The 19357-nt window shown below is 43.4% G+C and overlaps 1 protein-coding gene across 1 annotated transcript; it reads right to left on the reverse strand.

Annotated features, from left to right (window-relative positions):
* Positions 1-15726: 15726 nt before the first annotated feature.
* UTP23 (UTP23 small subunit processome component) lies at positions 15727-19357 on the reverse strand. Its single transcript, XM_005241205.4, has 3 exons — positions 19110-19357; positions 17470-17644; positions 15727-16597 (listed from the first exon to the last, which is right to left on the reverse strand). Exons 1-3 carry the CDS (start codon positions 19295-19297, stop codon positions 16214-16216), a joined length of 747 nt encoding a protein of 248 aa, XP_005241262.1. The 5' UTR covers positions 19298-19357; the 3' UTR covers positions 15727-16213.

Consider the following 19357-nt stretch of genomic DNA (forward strand, 5'->3'; position numbering starts at 1 on the left):
AATGTTTTAAAATCCATTTGCAGGTCACAGCTAACAGGCAGGCAGGCTGTCATCAGCTGTGATTTTGCCATTTCATATCCACTTGCTCTCATTCATGTGGAAAGATCCTGGAGCGCCCTGGGCTGTGATCTGCTCAGTTTTATTTCTGGCTGTCTCTTTTCTGAAGGAAGGTGATTTCTCACATGTGGTTGTTTTCCAATTATCACTTGTTGAGACATACCCCCTGGTTGTATTACAAAGAGAATCACGTGGCAAGTACATATTTACAAGTCTTTATTCTAAGGCACAGGAATACTTTATTGATCTGAGCTTTGAACTGAAACTGTGGGACTCTCGGGAACTGCGTTTCTTCTGGCTGAGTTGAACCAGCCTCACACTCTTCCATGGGACATATAGAAAATTAAGTCTCATCGAATTTATTTGCGAGTGTGAATAGGGTGATGGTGGTCCATTGTACAAGATTTAAAATAACCAAGCGGCTCCTACAATATGCTGTAAGGTTCCCATTGTATTTGATCTTAAACAGGCTTTTTTCCAGTTACCATTCACCCACTGCGCACCAAACTGTGACTCAGCTGCTTCTTTCATTCCAAAAGCTTAATCTTTTTGGTGTATAATATTAGTTTGTGAAGCACTTCATCAGGAAAAGTTGAATTTATGAAGGGATGAGTGGGTGAGCTAACAGTGCTGTGGCCTTTCTGTTTGCTCTATCCCACTCACAAGATGCACAGGATTACCTTTGAGCTCTCTCAGCAGCGTAAGTTTTGAAAACTGGAACAAGTGTGACAATAAATGAAATATTTCCATTAGTGGAGAGCAGACGGACTCAATCTGTATCAAAAATTAGCACAAATTTTGATGGCATTACAATAACACATCAAATACAGGAAAACAAAACCCTTGGGACTGCTGCGCCGACTTCTGGCAAACCATGCCATGGGCTGATCAAAGCCACCTTCCATCCCTAGCATCTGCAGTCCCAGCAGGGTCCCAGGGCAGGTCCCAAGAGTCCCCAGTGCATCCCAGCTACAACAACAGGACCAGCAGGGTCTTGCCTGTAGTGGTTTTGTCATCAGTGGAGGCTCCGGTCTGTGTAAACATGTGGGACCAGCTCGGTGAAACCTCCAGCCACGAGTTTTCCTCCATTCTGTGAGCTCCCAGAAGTGTCAAAGCCCAGGCGAGAGCTGCTGTGAAAAGAGGATCTGTCTTGTTGATGATGTGGATGTTTCATGGCTCATAACCTTTGGGGTTTTTTGGCAGCCCCCTTTTCCTTTGCACCAGTGTGGTCAGCAGCTGTCTCTTCTCCTTGAATCTTGAACGAATTTGACAAATTTCTGTGGTTTCTCTTACTTTGGTGAGCAATTTATCCCAGGGTCTTTAAACCAGCTGTTTTCCTCTTCCAGCTGTTTGCACACATCTGATGGAATGATTTCATTACAGCAGCTTCAAGCTCATTGTAGTCAATGCCCCAGTTTCTTTTACGAGGCTTTGAGATGCAGTTCATTTTCTTGCTTGTAGTTTTGGAGACTGAAATTGAACTGCATCAACATTCTAGTAATTTCTGGTTGTTTCTTACCCATATTTTCATTTATAGACTCCTACTTTTTCTAGGCAAAACAACATGCCCATTATCCTCCTTCTTTCTATGCACTGTTTGATTCAGAAAATCAAATCTGAGAACCAGCTAATAGAACTTTTCATCTCCAAATGCATGTATTCATCCTATGGTGAGTTGTTTTGGCTCTGGTTCAGATAAACAAGAATACCTGATGTAAATATGTTACTTGTAGGGCCAGGGAAACTGACGGAGAAAGCAAATCATCTTTCTGAGAGTGCCAGAAGGGTACACACAGTAAGTGCAGGAGCTCCCTGTTTAAGAAATAAGGTCCACAGGCCAGACTGTGCAGCCTTACTTTGTACCTGGGCACCTGGTATTGGAGATTTCTGTGAGCAACAGCTAACAGGAAGAGTGCTGAGAAAGAAATAAAAGGTATGATCATGCTGCAAAAAGCATGGGCAACGAGTTGAAAAGTTCGCTAATAGCACCAGATAGCCAGCATGGAAAATGCCCTAAAATTGTATGATTGCTTTCTACAGAGGCTTGCAGTTGAAATTTCAATACAGTAAGTGGACTATGTCTTTATCAAATGTGACAGAAGGCAGAGCAGGCTGTAAGGTACTGTACAAATATGTACTATGATCATTATTTAAAGCCAGCCTACTAAATAGTCTGACACCTGGAAAGCCATCTAGTAGTACGAACAGTTATTTTCCTCGTGCTTAAATCATATTTCTGAACCTTTTCTACCTGTCAGTAGTTAAATTAGAAATTCAATAGCATGTTTCTGGAAAAATAAGTAGCATGAGTAAACAGGTCTTTGTCCCCTGTTCAGCTTTGTTTTCCATGATCCTTTCTGTGCCACTCTTATTCTCCCTGTATTATATGAGGGATTCATACTAATCTGAAGGAAGAATCAAATGGCCTTATTCCTTATTCCTTATTCTAAAGCCCATGTGCACTTCGGCTTCTGACGCATGGAGCAGACTGATAGAATAAAATGGTGTGGTGGATTTTATTGAAAAAAATAAGCAAGGGAGTTTAGTCTTAAGGCAACAAGGGTTAATCTGCTACAATTTTGCTAAGTTAATTAAAACCCGTGATTGCATCAGGGTTCCTATTAAGACTAAATCAATAAACCAGTGGGTTCAGATCATGGAATCACTAAATTAATGCAGTGAGTTATCAAACTGGAGCCCAAGGTTGGCAATGGAAGGAATTACTTCGTGTTAGTCCTGTTTCAAGCTCTCATGAGAGCAAGGGACAGAATTTAAGGAAAAGTTAGCTTCCTTTCCATCTCTGGCTACAGGCTGTGGTCTAACCAGTGCATGAAATTACTTAGCCAGAGGAGAATCATTTCAGTTTTAGGCCCCTGCCAAGGAGATGTTGCAATCTATCCTGTTTCATTTTGAGGAAATACAATTTAGAGAATTTTCAGTGGCTTTTCTTTAACACAGCCTCTTGGTGCTCAGCTGCTGCCAGTGGTCATGGGTTAACTGTTCTCTGAGTAACACAAAAGCTAGAAATTTCCCACAGAAGAATAGACTCCTTCCACGAGGCGCAAAAGAAGTGATACAAAGAGGAGCCTGCTGCCCCCAGACCAATTGCTCTTGCCCCTACCCAAGCACTTGTTCCAATCAAGATGTTCCCATCAGCTCTTCTGACCTGCCTGCCTTGAGGAGAGACTCTTCCAGCACAGAAGTAAACATATCCTGTAGTAATTACTCCAACTGAGTGGCTTTGGAACTGGAAAAGTTACCTGAGATTGAAGACACTTTTCTTTTGAATAGATCCACGACTGATTTTGTTATTCCAGTACAAAATGTCCATCAAATTGTTTATGCCACACAGAAAGCCTCTTGCGTGGATGTCATGGTGCATCTTCCCTCCAGACATTCTGGGCTAAGGGTCCCTGCACGGACTGCCCTCCCTGCCCACTAATCAGCCAGGTAAGTGGCAAGACTTCAGAATGGTTTGGAATCATTGTTTTATTTTACTGCTTGGGTTTTTTTGAAGTTTCTTTAGAATTCCAGCTGTCTTGTTTCTCAGAAGAAGAGACTTCAGCCTACTTCCTATGGCTGTGACTTTCTTGCTGCTCTGCCTTTATCCAAGCAATTTCAGGGGAATATACTCTGTAAAACTGCATGCTATGTATTTTCCAAACATTTCATACATTTTCTTCTCAAGACAGAGTAGTACAAGGAAAACAGTGAGCTTTTACCTGTGGAGATTTAGTTCAGGCTTCACTGGTGATGTTTCGAGAGCCACATTTTTAAAGATGCTTGAAGATCCTACCAAATGACTTGTAGGGTTTTTAATACTGCCTTTACAGATGATTTGTGAGCTTTTGAGTTCCTAACTCTCACTTAGATCACCTCTCACTACACCTTTAGAAATCAGGTGTAATGCCTAATGAGTGCATCCTTTGAGCAAGTCAAAAATTGTCCTATGAATTTCCCTATGCTTAAACCCTCCTACCCCGGTACGAAGCACCCTACTGTGCAAAGTGTCCCAGTAAGTAATTTTTCCTACATTTATCCATTTTGGTGTATTGTTTCAGTTAAAAGGGTGACCATGAGACGAACACAACATTTAAGAATTGATTAGGACATTGTGATAAGCACAAGGTAAGGAAGCCAAAATGCTGAAAATTTTAACCCTTGCATGTAAACTGGAGAAGTTACTTCTGCCTTTTTTTCCTTGTGTATAACATAGCGTAGGGAACTGTACCCCTCCTTTGACGAATGCCACCGTCACAAGCACAGGCTATTACACAAGAGAAAGCGTCAAATTTTTGTTAGTCATGGTGGCTCCACACCTGATGTAGTACCATCAATAACCCATACAATTTCTGTCTGAGCGCATCAAAGTCCTGTGTGGTCACCGGATCACACCAAACAGTCAGAATAATCAAATTATTTCTTCCAGCTGAAATCACTTTTATGGTGTAAGGAGTGGGAGTTCAGCATGCTGGGCACAAATACATCACATCTGGCAGAGTGGTTGGGGCTGTGCCATCACGGCGTAACTCCAGAGGGCTGAGCAGGCAATGATATCCCTGCCACAGACTTTTATGGGACAAGTGAGAAATACATAGGCAGTCTAGCATGCTTTACTGGATTTGACATATTTTTAATGAATTAGAAAAAAAATCCATGGTAAATTCATTAAGACTTTTCCATGAGGGTCTCTAACCAGAGTCCCACAGCTGGGATTTAAAGGTCCTGAGACAAAGATGCAGAAGTTTTCACCTTGGATGAGGCCCAGAGAACATACTGGAAAGATAAATGCACACTTCTCTCATCTTCTTTCTTTCTCTGTAAAACATTTAGGCTTAGATCTTCCCTAGAGATAAATTGGCACGGTTACACTGATTGCAGCAGAGCTGCAATTTTTTACAAAGGGCCTGTGCATTTCAAATCATTTCAGATGGCAGAGACAGAGGGAATACTGCAAACCACAGTCCCATCTGAATGACCACATCTGCTCCGGCTCCTGATCCCCACCTGACTGCTCTCCCTGTCTCCACTTAAAAGCCAGGCTTGCTGGAGGTTTTCTCATCCACCATTCTGACCTGGGGACAAGAAGTGCCTGCAGGAGCAGAGCTGCAGCCAGAAGCAGCTCCGTGCCTGCGTGCCCACCCCAGACAAGCGGGTGTGATTCAGCTCGCTGTGCTGAGCGCAGGCAAAGCTGAGGCTGCTGCAGAGCTGCACCGTGGGGACCGCACGCCACCTCCGCAGCTGTCCCCCGGGCTCCCGGGGGAAGCTCAGGCTGCCTCGCATCCCTTCCACTTACAGCCAGAGCACGGGACCCCGCGTCCAGCCTGGCCTCGCAAATCCCCCAGCCTCCCCCCCAGAGCCTGTGCAGGCTTTGAGGTTTCCATTTAGCAGCCCTCTGAAGTAATTAATACGGAGGGACGAATGCTGATTCTGCAGAGCCCATTAATCACTTTTGCTGAGACAGAGGGACTGTTTGTACAGAGTTTGCAGAGATTATCACCCTGGCTCCGGGATTTGTCACATTGCATTACAAATGGTGTTTTAGTGAGCTCCTCAGTTCCCAGTGGGCCATAACCTGTCTGAGGCAAAGTCAAATATTGTTGGGCAGCAGAGGTTTCCCAAGAAGGGGCTTATCTGTTCCAGAATGCTGGGTTATATAAATAGAACTTCGATATGAGATACAAATGCAATTAACTCCTCAAGGGTTACATTTGATAGTGGCACAGAAATTAATCTTCAGTTGCAGAAATAACACTGACTGTTTCATGGAGTTTAAGTAAAAGCCTGTAGAGATATCCACTATCCCACCAAAAATATTGTTTTATTTTCCCTTTTAAACGAATTATATTATTACTCATGTAACCTACTGAGATTTCTTGTTTGAAAATGTTTTAACAAGGATTAATTCATTAGTCACTGAAAGAAAGGGCACAGCAGCCACAAAACAGCAGAGCCATGACCACTGTCCTGCATGAGCAGGAGGCTGAGCCGGTGTTCCCAGCTTTGAGATTCATTTTCCCGCCATAACTCAGAAGAAGGATGAACAAAGACGGAGTTTTACAAAGTCATTTAATGTGCCTAAGTACTCTGGTGTGAGTCAGTTGCCTAACGCTTTTGGAGCTCATTCTAGATAACATGACGAGTTGTTTCCCAGGGGCAACTGGGAAGCTCTCATGTGATTCTACAAGGAGATGCTGATCATAAATCTGTTTCTGGAAATATTTACCAGCAAGACAGTTAGATAAGGACAGTCATAAAGCCAAGGGCATTAGTGAAAAGTAAATGTTTTCAGGACTATACTACACATTTTTCAGCCATTCCTTCTGCTCTTAACTGAAGAGCAGAATTTCCAGTGTTAGGCTTTTACTCAAAGTTAGTAATTTAGAGAAACTTACTTAAACTTCGTAACTATTGGTGTTATCGATTCCTTTTTCATGTTAGATTTTCTTTTCTGGGCCCATTGTACCTATAAATGCAAATGCATCCCCAAACTCTTGTTCTCCATCTGATAAGTGGCAGCTCTGTTCAGTTCACTGTCCATACACCTCGCTGGTTCATGCAGAAGACCAATGCACCTAAATGCCACAGGTTTTTCTGTGGCTTTCAGGGAGGAAAGGATGGAGGAGTGAGAGGAAAAGAGGGGGAAGGAGGTGCAAAGGCTGGCGGGATCTGGCTTTGATGCAGAGATGCTCGTGCAGGGGTACAGCCAAAGGTAAGTGGTGTTCACATCACTCTCAAATATACCGAACAAGTGGTGCTTACCACTAGGCAGGTGAGTAGGATATCAAGAGAAATGTGTCCGGGGACTGGGACACACAGTTTTGGGCCAATCATGGAAAGATATGCTGAGAAACCCTTCATTAAAAAAAAAAAAATTAAAATGGGGAAGCAGGGCATTAGTCTTCTTCAGCATAATGGTACCAGATTTGTTTGTGGTGGAGGTAGGCTTGTGTATAACAGAGGGGTAGCTGAGAGAGCCTTCATTAAATGTAGTTTTAAAAAAACACACATGTAAGAAAATGTTTGTTATTTAGAAGTTTGGTGATTATATATTTTGAGCAATCCTACCACCTGCAGCTTGAGTCAGCTAGCTACTTCAGAGACTTTTGGAAGGCACAAGTGAACAGATGGTGTCTTTGTGACACCATCAGGTAGTGGGCAGTGAATATTAGTAAACTGGCAAGTATCCACCAAAAAATTATTCCGAAGCAGGTAATTAAATAAGTTATAAATAACAAAAACAGCAACAAAAAATTTTTAAAAATCTTAAGAGTTGAAAGGAAAGGAATAAGCGGAGGAAACAAGATTCTTTTCAGATGAGTTATACAGCCTTATTTCTTACCTTTTCCTAGTCCATTACACACAGAGACCAATTAAAAACCTAATAAATTAAACATCCCTCAGATATTCTACATAAGTGAAGCTAATTGTCTGCCATTTTGATATGGTCAAGCATATGTAATAATAGTGTTCTAGCTCTCACTAGCATTAAGAAATAAACACAGACTTGAAATCAAGTCCCCCAGATAATACAAAACACTAGATAGATAGATAAAAAGTCCACTGATTGGCACAGAGCAGTGATTTGTATGAATGCCATATCCCCATTTTAATTTTACTGTCTTCAGCTCACAAGCTTGGTAGACCTGCCTGGGTTATGATAGTACTGATCTTGGATTTTTTGTGCAAATTTCTGTTTTACTTAAGCTTGACACCAACAGTAATGATATTGTTTAAGGCAACCAGAAACCTGACTTATTTTCTACACAATGCAAAACAAAATAATGCAGTTCTGCAAGCATTCTAATGATGATGCAGTAACCTCACATAATTTAAAAAATATCCAGGTTAATTAAAAAAAATAATCTAATGTAAACAAGCAACTCTCATTCTGAAAACTCATTGTGGATACTGATAGGCGAGGTCTACAAGTGGGATAGAAATACAGTCACAGGACTTGAGGGAAGATTCTGGCTTTGGAAATGCGGTCGTATAGCCATTGAGGACTACAAGAACCTTGCTAGGGCATGCAGAGAGGATACCAGCATGGCTAAGCCTTTGCTAGAACTGAAATTGGCCAAAGGCGTCAGGAACAACAGAAATGGTTCTTCAGATACATGAAGCAGTGAGCAGAAGTACAGGGAAGACACAAGACCATTGCTAAATGGGACATGAAAAGTAGTTCCTTCTCGGTGAAAGGCCGAATATAATATTTGAAAGTTGTCTATAATATTTGAAAAGTTGTGAAGATCAGGGGATGTCCCTGATGACTGGAAGAGGGCAATTGTCATACCCATCTACAAGAAAGACCCAAAAGAGGACCCAGGAAACTACAGGCCCATGAGTCTTACTTCAGTCCCTGGGAAAGTAATGGAATGAGTCCTTCTAGAAAGTATCACTGATCAAATGAAGCAGGTGATTGGGAAAAGCCAGCACAGATTTACCAGTGACAAATGATGCCAGACTAGCCTGATTGCCTCCTACAACAAAATAACATCTTCTCTCGACATGGGAAAGCAGTAGATGTTGTTCACTTGGATTTTAGCAAAATGTTCAACACCGTTTCCCACAGCCTTCTGGAAAAACTGGCAAGATACAGCTTGGGTGGGTAGTCTGTGAGATGGGTAGGGAATTGGCTAACTGGCTGCACTCAGAGGGTGGTGACGGTTTTCACTCCGGCTGGCATCCTGTGGGGTCCCCTGGGATTGGTACTGGGTCCTATGCTCTTCAACATCTTCATAAATTATCTGGATGGTGGGACTGAAAGCACCCGCACCAAGTTTGCTGATGACAGACACCAAGGTGGGTGGTGCAGTGCGCACATCAGAAGGAAGAGCCATCCTACAGAGAGACCTGGACAGGATGGAAGAGCAGGCAAGCAAGAACTGTATGAAATTTAACCAGGACAAGTGCAAGGTCCTGCACCTGGGACAACATAACCAAAGAGCCCAGTACAGGCTGGGATCTGTGTGGCTGGAAAGCAGCCTTGCTGAAAGGGACCTGGGGGTCCTGGTGGACAACAAGCTGACCATGTGTCAGCAGTGAGTCGCTGCAGCAGCGAAGGCAAATCAGACCCTGGGCTGCATCTGCAGAGGCATTAGTAGCAGCGATAGAGATGTGATCATCCCACTCTACTCAGTGCTTGTCAGGCCACACCTGGAGCACTGTGTCTAGTTCTTGCCTGCACAATTCAAGAAAGATGCAGACAGATTGGGGAGGGTCCAAAGGAAGGCTACAAAGATGATCAAAGGGCTGGAGAACCTGCCCTATGAGGAAAGACTGAAGGACTTTGTTCTCTTCTCCCAGGAGAAGGCTCAGGGGGACCTCATTACGGTATTCCAGTTTTAAAAGGTGGCTACAAAGAGGACAGAGACTTCACAGGAAGCCACATGGAGAAAACAAGGGGCAACAGGAACATGTACTGTCAAAGTTTCATATCAACACAAGAATTTTTTTACAGTAAGAACAATTATTCAGTGGAACAACCTGCCCACAGATGTGGTGAAGTCCCCATCACTGGAGGTTTTCAAGATGTGCTTGAACAGGGTGCTAGATAATCTCATCTAGGCTCCTTTTTCCATGAAATGTTGGACCAGGTGATCTTTTGAGGTCCCTTCCAACCTGGGCATTCTGTGATTCCATTCTATTCAAATTACCATTTATATCTTAATTTTAGGGTGCAGGGATACAACCATAAGTCTGATGTACAGCTGAGTTTTATTTAGAATTTATTTTATATTGGGTGAAGACTGGGCTCTTACAATAATGCCAGCACAGTAGCCAGTTGACTTGTCTGTGCCAGTGATCACAACTTCTGAAGAGCTTGGGAGCTTTGGGAAGTATTTACACCATCATTCCACAGGTGAGAAGCCAAGACACACTCAAGGGCAATGGCATTCAGCTCAGGCACCCAGGGAGTTGGTGGCAAACCAAGAGCTGAATGCGGAGTTCCTGTCCTGCACCTTTTCTCACAAGACTCTTCTCGTCCATGTTCTTCCTTGAAAAACATCCAGCAGAAAGCAGAGACACTCTGGTCTTCTCAAATGGGCCTGAATATGTTGAAATCTGCTTTCCTGTTAGGTGCTGCTATTTGTGATGCAGAAGACACTTCAGCTTGGAAAAGAGATGAGGGAAAATATCACAGAGGTCTATGTAGTCATGAGTGGCATGGGAAGGGTGATTAAGGAATGACTGATTGCTTAATGTTTCATCCACTACGCAGGCTAGCTGGTAGGAAGCACATTCAAAACAAACACGTGAAAGTATTTTTCTTAAGATGTGTTCAAGTTGTGCAACTCTTACCACAGAAAATCAGAGGCTTAAAGTTTACACGGTCTCACAGAGAGACCGGGAAAATTAGTGAAACAGAAATTCATTGTGCGTTCTTAAAAACAAAATGTTTTTCCTGGTCAGGAACTCCCTAACAAAATGTCAGAAAGTTGGAAAGTCGTCTGGGGAAGCACCAAAAAAATGCTTTGTCTATTTTCATTCTGTTCCTGAGGAACAGCTTTTGGCCACTGTTGGAGGTGTGATGCTGGGCTAGACAGATTTTTGGACCGTCTTGGAACAGCCCTGCTTGTATTCTTGGGAGCTGAAAGAGAGGTCAGGGGTAGAAAAAGGGAGCCAGGAATTCTAGAAAACCGCTCTTTTCATTTTTTCTGAAAACCTGCCTGTCAAAATCGGTGCCAATTCACAAAGAGAAAAATTTCCTCAGTGTTTCTCCAAGACAGTTTGAAAGAGTAACCGCCCCACAGAATCAAATCAGTAGCATCTTTGGCCCCAGAGGAATGAACATGGCAAAAAGATGATTCTGGATCAACTAGAAGTCAAGACTGCAACAAGAAACTTTTGAAGTACCCTACTGAGTTCCTGGAAGGAGATTAGACTTAAAAAAAGAAACCATACCATGCTTTGGGTCATAATTTCCACAGCCAGAAGAGCCTCTGTCTATCCCAGGCTATTGCTGCGAGTACCTTCAGGAGCAATTAACTACATGGATTCACCCTACCAGTAATGGCATGAGTTAAGGTTGCTCCCGGATGTAATATCTGCGTGCTGGGCGGTGAGCCACGCGCAGTGTCAGGCAAGCTCTACAGAAGAGGGATTTGGCTGCAAACCTGTCAGTGCTGCACAGCGTGTAATATTGAAAAACCATAAAGACAAGAAGTGTTTGGCATCATGAGACCTACATTCTGTGGGAACTCTTGAGTTATCAATGCAGTCTAACGTCAGGCCAGCTCCTGATCTTGAAAAGGCAGAAACTGAGTTAGAAAAGGCAATGAAGTTTTGTTAAGGGAACTAGAAGGTTTTTAAAAAATCTGTTTATGATTCACTGGTTTATTATTCTGTTCCCTAATTGACCGCTAAGCCATTTCTGGTTCACCTTTGCTACTGACCAATTCTTTCCTCCAGTTAACATCCAGAAACCCTCATATATATTTTTTCTCTCTTCCTTGTTTTTTTTAAAATCCCAGTGACTAATCTACTGTCTCTTTTCTTCCTCCCAGCTCTTGGCTCTGGGTTGTTTTTAATTGGACCCTCGTTAACAGCTCTGTTGTTTCCCCGTATCCATACACAAAGCACAGCTGCATGCTCTCCCTCTCAGCCACAGGAGAAGAAACCAGAAAGTAAAGTCCCCCCCGAGAGAGCCCAGTCTGTCTCTTCTCTAACAAGCCATAGCAACTTTTGCAAAATGACTGCCTCCGTGGGCAGACAGCTGAGTTCTCCGAGACAAATTTTGGGCTTGGAGTGCACAGACATAATAATTACCAGAAATACATCACAAGCCCCTCTCCTGGCATTAGACAGGCCATTCCTAAATCACAAGGTGCACTCTCCCTCTAACTCCTGGCTCTCTGGGTACAAAAACTTTTGCTTTCTGTCATTCTCTCTTGGAACACTGCAATCTTTCTCTGTGAAATTGTAAATCACAGATGATAACACCTGCTGGGGCTCTTATTTGTTCATTCCCCGTATCTCCGGCTGTTCCCTGTGTGAGATATTACGCCCACACAGAGGTATGAAATATACAGTAGCTGCTTGTGAAACTTCTATATGAAGGATGCAATGAGTATAAATAATGGTATTGTTCTGATGTTCTTCATCTTGTATCTGACAGAACATGTTCAAGAAACTCCAGGAACACTCTAAAGCTGATGGAGAAGTCATTCACACCGCATCAGTGTAGCTGAAAACAAATGAGCAGAACTGCTCTGGACATCCTATTTTCCTTTCACCACCAGAACGTATTTATTCTTCAAGTCATACCATATTCATATTTACTTTAATGATTCATAAACATCCCAGGTTCCAGAAGCTTCTAATTAACTCATCTATTTAGTGTTGTTAACAGATGCTCATGGAGTGATTTATTGTACAATACCGGATCACACCAACGTATAAATCCAGCCAATTGAATTGGCAGGCAGTCCAGGTAAACGTCTTCTGCTGCTGGTAGATGAGACTCTGTCCTAAATTCAGCATTAATGCACTGCAGACTGTGGCTGAAGCATTAATGTTTTCCTCTTCTATTACTCTGCACACGTAGCATACATCATCCTGTACGACACCGGTTATTTCCCTCTTTTTAAAAAAGATTTAGTGAGGCACTGCCAAGGATTGAGGACATAGGTATTTACCCTGAGAAAAGCGGAAATCAAATGCCCTAAAGAAGTTTTTGCTCAAGCTCCTTTTAATTTACCTCTGCTTTCTGTAGTTTCAAAACCAAAACCAGTTCCTCTGACATGTTACAGCAAAACAATCTTTACCATAAACTTTATTAGAAAAATCACATCGGGAACCCTGTCTATACGACAGAAGTGGCCAGCTCTCCAGACCATTTAATGATAAATAAGGGTATGGGACTGGCCACCACGGCTTTGGGCAGAACACGGAGCTGAACACCTACAACAGCCAGGTTAGTTCTACAGGTAATTCCACAGCGGTGTGCTACACAACGCCTACGGATGCTCCCAGGGACTTACGCTGCTGAATTATTAGAGGGACTCCGGCACGGCTTCTAGCCTGGGCCAGCTAAACCTCCACCAAATCCTGGCAGGCAGAGGCAGCCCTGCCAGAGAGCATCTGCACGGGGCCATTCACAGGCAGCCACGCCAGCGCACACCACGAGAGCCAGGCCTGGACAGAGCCAGCGCACGCCAGCTGGGCTTGGCGCTACAGGCTGCTCTTAGCGTTACTGATCTCGTGAGACAAATGCAGCCTGTCAGCTTTGGTCTGGTGGATTTGTTTTACTTGGAAACTAGGGTGGTGGGGTTTTTTTCCAGATTTCAAAATGGTACCACCACCTGGCCTGATAGCCTCTGCTTGCTGCCTGGGCAGGAGCTCTCCTCCAAAACTAAAGGGAAGTTATTTTACCTTGCTGGAGGAGATCTGCAGCTATGCTGCAGACTAATTTTACAGCTTTTCTCTGAAGAGTTCACTCCCCTTTCATTCCAGTTCTTCCCAGTGGCAACACCATGACTCCGTGTTAACAAAATACTAAAGAAACATAGATATTGTTTTAAATTCCTTAAGGTGGGAGTCATTAGAGGACTGTTAAAATATTCCTTTTTTTGCAGTAATTATGTTTTTGTCTGTCTATAAGCTTCAAAAAAGGTGTATTTAAGGTCTAACGGCACTGAAAGGGACTATTGTAAACAACTAGGGGGTGTTTTCTGCTCAGTTTTTACAAACAGTATTTTTAGTAAAGTTACTGGATTTTAATATACTTTTGACTCAGAATGAGATTTTGAAGATTAACCATCTCTGCTGTCGGCTCCAAGCTTTACTTATAGTAGTGCCTTCTGTGGGTGGGTTTGGGAAGGGAGAAGAAATACAAGCAATATTTAAGGGAGAATGGGAAGCAAAGCTACATTAACATGGCACTGTGCCCAAGTAGGTAAGGGAGAAGGAAATATTACAGTTTGAGAAAAGTGATATACATTAAACAAATATGCTGCATTAAAGAATTTCTAGGAGTTACTGTATTTCTCCTCAGGACTATTAGCTATCAATGTAGGAACAATACCACGATGAGTGTGACCATTTAAAATTTTAATTAAACCTTGAGCACAGCATCCTTCCTTGCTGCTTCCATCTCTTGCAGCCAGTTCCCAAGGTGCACGTGGTCTCTCATATGGAACAATAAAGGCACAGCCCACTCCCAACAGCTGCGCCGTGAGGAACGGCTTCAACCTGGGGCTATGTCAGCACGTGCAGTGCTGCAAGCACAGAACACGCTGATGTACCTCTCCGGCACTGGCTGGAGAGAAATATCTGCAGGATCTAGGGAACAACCCTGCAGTTTCCATTAAGACTGGCCAACTCCCGTCACTCAAGCCGGTTTCTCAAACTCCATGAAACAACTGTGTAATTCCAAAAGCCAACAAAAAGCATCACACATTATAGCTGTGTGCTCCCGACGTGCAAGAACCTGTGCAGATAATGCACATATGAGAACTACCTTGCAAGAGTATGAAACATAGATTGAAGGATTATTGAAAAAATGTGACTTGAACTCATGTAGGTGAAGAAACAAAGTTTTCCTTTTAAGGATTATATTTCAGTGAAGTAGAAATGCACCAAGACAAGTTAAAAATATGGGAAAATGTGACTGGGAACACTGTTACAGCATACCTACACCATGGCATGTACTATACTGCATACCCCTCTATCAGGTTGTCTCAGTCACACACTTCTGCCTCCTAATGCCACCAAACATGCAAGGTACAGGAAATAGCTGCTAAAGAAAATCATGTACTTGAAATGGTTTTGGCAGCTCCCTCTTTGTGTTCGTTTTAACTGGGACAGAGTTAATCTTCTTCATAGTAGCTGGTATGGGGCTGTGTTTTGGATTTGTGCTGAAAACAGCGTTGATAATACAGGGATGTTTTTGTTACTGCTGAGCTGCGCTTACACAGAGCCAAGGCCTTTTCTGCTTCTCCCACCACCGCAGCGGTGGGAGGGGACACAGCTGGGACAGCTGACCCTGACTGACCAAAGGGACATTCCATACCATAGGATGGCATGCTCAGCATATCAAGCTGGGGGAAGAAAAAGGAAGGGGGGACGTTTGGAGTGATGGCATTCATCTTCCACAGTAAGTGTTATGCATGATGGAGCCCCGCTTTCCTGGCAATGGCTGAACACCTGCCTGCCCACAGGAAGTGGTGAATGAATTCCTTGCTTTGCTTTGCTTGTGTGCATGGCTTTTGCTTTACCCATTAAACTGTATTTATCTCAGCCCACACGTTTTCTCACTTTTACACTTCTGATTCTCTTCCCCCATCCCACCAGCAGGCAGTGTGTGAGTGGCTGTATGATATGGCTTAGTTGCCAGCTGGGGTTAAACCACAACACTCCTCCAACCCAGTTCTGTTCTGTTGGTAACCTTACAGAACAGTGAAACATGTATCAGGGTCCAAGTCCCATCACATCACCAGCAGCTGGCTTTACTTCAGGGCCCCTCCACAGCTGCTGCACTGTGATGGCATCAGATGTTAGCCAGTGCTTTGATTCAGCATTTTCAAGCTTCATTCTTCCTATTTAAAAATGAAGAATAAACTAGAGATAAACTAGATGCACTAGAGGTGCTGTTATAATGTCATGAATATCAACACAATCACATACCCTCCAGGATCTTCTTAATAAAGACAATGAACAACAGACATATCAGTTCACATGGAGTTTAGAGTAATTTAGGCTGGAATGGATGTCTTGAGGGCATGTCGTCACTTTGCAAGAGTTAACTTTTATACTCAAACAATAAACAAGAAACTATGTTCTTTTAGGTCAATTCAACATTCTGTAACAGAACAACCATCAAAACTAGTTTTAGTAAGAACAGCAACCTAGATTTTGAAAGAAATCCAGCATCTCACCAAAACCCATATGAAATCTAAGCAGTGTTTCTAAAAAGCTGCCACCCATCACGTGAACTTTCTGGCAGGGATTAAGATTCTGGGGAAAATAATAAAACCTGAGGGTTCCTAAATATTTTGTTACAAATCCAATTCCTAAACAACAGAATAAATTATTAGGACAACAATGTGCAAATGTTGAAATGCACTAATAAGCAGTACCACCTCATAAAAATAAGTTTTAATATTAACAACTTGATTTCACGTGTTCAAGTCCTGCATTGCTTACAAAGATGGGTTTATTCTTTTTCATTCTTCTGCACTGACTGCACACCCTCTGTTTTAACCCTATTTCGCTTTCTTTTTCTTCTTTTCTTCTTTTCAGCAGAAGGCTCCTGACCCTCCTGTGTTTTCTTTTTCTTCTTCAGACAGCTGAGAGGATTGGGGCCACCTGCCCTTTTACGTTTTCTTCTCTTTTCACCTTCTTGCTTTGCTAGTCCTTCTTTTTCTTTAAGCTGCACAATAGTTTGTTTTTGGTGCTCTGGAACAAGCTGATTTGTCTGCAACTTTTGAACAAATACCAGAGATTTAGGAGAAGGTTTGTCTAGCACCATAGTGTTCTGAATAATAAAGAGGAGAGGAACACCAGCCTTCTTTTTCACTTTGTTTGCTAAATCCTGGTCCTGTAAAGTTAAATACTTCAGTCAACATTTTGGGATTAAATGATCTTTGCAATTCAAATGTACCTACTTTTAATACAAAACTATGCAGATAAATTACATTATGAAAAAGATAAGAAACTTAATCTAGCAGATACACGTGACAGTGCCTTTCACAGCAATTTCAATTTCTCTCCTGATGAGCTGATGGAAAAATTACTAATATTTCCTTTTTTCATGCATGTATGAGCATACATGCATTTTTTGAGGAAAAAGCCCCAGTTCATTGGTATGTAGTCCACCACAAGTAATAACATAATTTCTTTTACAACAACTCATTTTAAACATCTTGTATCTTATGCAGGTATAGAGAATTCTACTGTAAACCATGTTATATGTAGTATATTATTTATACATACAGCCCCAATAACAGCCCTAAGAAAAAATTTGCCTTTCTTATGTGTATCCAAGTTTATTCTTTAGTTAAAACCTCCAAAAATTCTTAAAATTGAAGTGATATGGTGGTTGTAACACTTGATTTCATTTTTCAGACTACTGTGCAAAACAGCTTGGGGCAGGGGATGCATATGCAGGCAATATGTAAATTAACATTCATCAGTTGTTTTCTTATATGTCAATAGGTAGTCAGTACGTTTTCTACACTTTCTGATAAACTAAGCAATATCCTTCTAGGGTAAAAAGATCTAGTTGTTCAAGTAAGACAAAAGTTTCCCTGCTTCACACAAATACATTTAAGGGCAAGTAAGGCTTTACAAGATGAATTCCCACAAGCTGTTTAAAAATCTGGTAATTGAGGTTTCTGTAGGTTTCCTTGTCCTTAGGTGTCAAAGAATCACTTCAAATGAAACTGAGTTACGTTTCCCATTAGCATTTACCTGTGTAGCGATAAAGAAGTGATGAGGGTTGCCTTCTTCAATCATAGAGAGTAAACAGGCCGAACCACTCACAGGATCCTTCTGGTGAGAACACTTTCGAACTTGAAATCTTTGGGCGATTAATTTTGCTCCATACAGCGCTTTCCCCAATGATTCCAGCTCTTTTAGAACACATCTGAAAACCAAAAGCAATGATGATTTCTAAATGAGAAGATACCTACACATTTTCTACAACAGCAAAAGGTTGATGTGAGTTAATTAGGAATGAGCAATGCCCAGTTATTCAGGCTCTATGATTTGTAAATGGCACCCAGTAATATTAAAGGAGTAGCCCATATGAAGACATCAGCAAGATGTCCCTGGTTTTGAACAAGAATAACCAGCAACAACATTAAGTTATATTAAATGATTTAAAAATATTTCATATCAGTGACAATGCTAAGTCCTCATATTTATGTTTGGATACCACCTAGCATTATGATATGTGGCCAGTGGTAGGAATGTAGAGCCTTGAAATACAGCTTCAAGGATATGACAGCAACTATTTCTCTTTCCAGAGATGAAGGTTTAACCTTTGAGGACAGGCTTTGCGGAGGCCTGAGCCTGTTCCTTTTGCAAAGTCTCTCGCAAGCCAGCTCATTTCCTCAGGGAAGATTTGGTTATGTCACAGAGTTGCTGTTTCACCAACTTCACACTCTGAAAGCAGAGAAAATGAGTCCACTTGGCTGTCCTAAGTGGAAACAGGTAAAAAAAGACCAACAGACATTGCTGCAAGAAGGAAGCGAGAAGTGACATTTAGATATGACTGGAATACAGTTTGGATCAAAGTGATTCCCGAACCTTTCACAGTTAAGGTCATGACTCGATACTTTCTACTGTTTAAAGTTCTGTGTGCTTTGCAAGAGGGCTCAGTGTTTCATTTTTGTCACCCAGGGGATACATCTTCCTGATATTTTCAGTACTAGTCTCCGTGATGTGCAGTTGGCTATTTCATTATTGTAGCGATGGGAATTTTATCATCCACAGTATACGAACTCAAGTAAAAACGAAGGCAGTTTCAAGGCAATTCTGATTATTCAGTGTGCATGCTTCACTTCCACGCCTTTGCCTAGCACATCCTTGTTCCCCTTGAGAACAACGGCTTTGGCAACAATCCCTTACTGGCAGGCCACAACTCCAGGCAAGCGGCAGTCCCCTCCCTGCCCAAGAGACGTGAGCTTCTCCCGGGTGTTCTCACTTCGTGGGACTGGGAAGAGGCCCACGCGGGCCCCCCTCACACCCCGGGGTCACCCCTCGCCCCAGCTCATCCCTCAACAGCTTCCGCCATCTTGGAAAAACCAGCCGCCACTGAAAGCGGCTCCCATCCTCCTGCAAGCCCGCTACAGCCCACGGCGCCACCTCCTCGCCGCAGCTACCGCCCCCGGCCCCACAACCACGGGGGCCCAGAGCCGCACGGCGCCCAACCCCGCCGCCGGGGTGGCTGAGGCGAGCGTGAGGAGCCACGGCCGCCACGCGCACCCCCCCGCCTTCAACACCCCCCGCGCATGCGCACTGCGGCTCCCGCCCGGCCGCGGCCTCCAGCCCCCCGCCCCGGGCATGCGCACCGGGGCCGCCCGGCGGGACCACCGCCCCGGCCCTACCGGGTGGTGCACAGCTGCGTGGCGCCGTCCAGGTAGCCGGGCAGCTGCTCCCGGATCTGGATCTTGTTGCGGAGCGCGGCCTGGCAAAAGGTGCCGTCCAGCAGCACCTGGAAGGGCTCGCGAAAGTGGAAGCTGTGCTTGTAGAAGCCCATTATCTTCTTGGCGTGCTTCTGCCGCGTCAGCTTCATGGCGCGCGCCCGCCGCTGCCGCCCGCTCCCCCGGAAGCTGCGCCGGGCCCGGCCGCCGCC

The sequence above is a fragment of the Falco peregrinus genome, chromosome 3, assembly GCF_023634155.1.
Source record: "Falco peregrinus isolate bFalPer1 chromosome 3, bFalPer1.pri, whole genome shotgun sequence".
Classification (NCBI taxonomy): domain Eukaryota; kingdom Metazoa; phylum Chordata; class Aves; order Falconiformes; family Falconidae; genus Falco; species Falco peregrinus.

Bases quoted from the DNA above. Each gene is read 5' to 3' on its own strand.
- UTP23 (XM_005241205.4), bottom strand. From the start codon at position 19,297: ATGAAGCTGACGCGGCAGAAGCACGCCAAGAAGATAATGGGCTTCTAC. The intron at 17,645-19,109 runs GTAGGGCCGGGG...TTTGGTTTTCAG, and splicing joins ACGCAGCTGTGCACCACCCG to ATGTGTTCTAAAAGAGCTGG. The intron at 16,598-17,469 runs GTAAATGCTAAT...TTAACTTTACAG, and splicing joins ACTTCTTTATCGCTACACAG to GACCAGGATTTAGCAAACAA.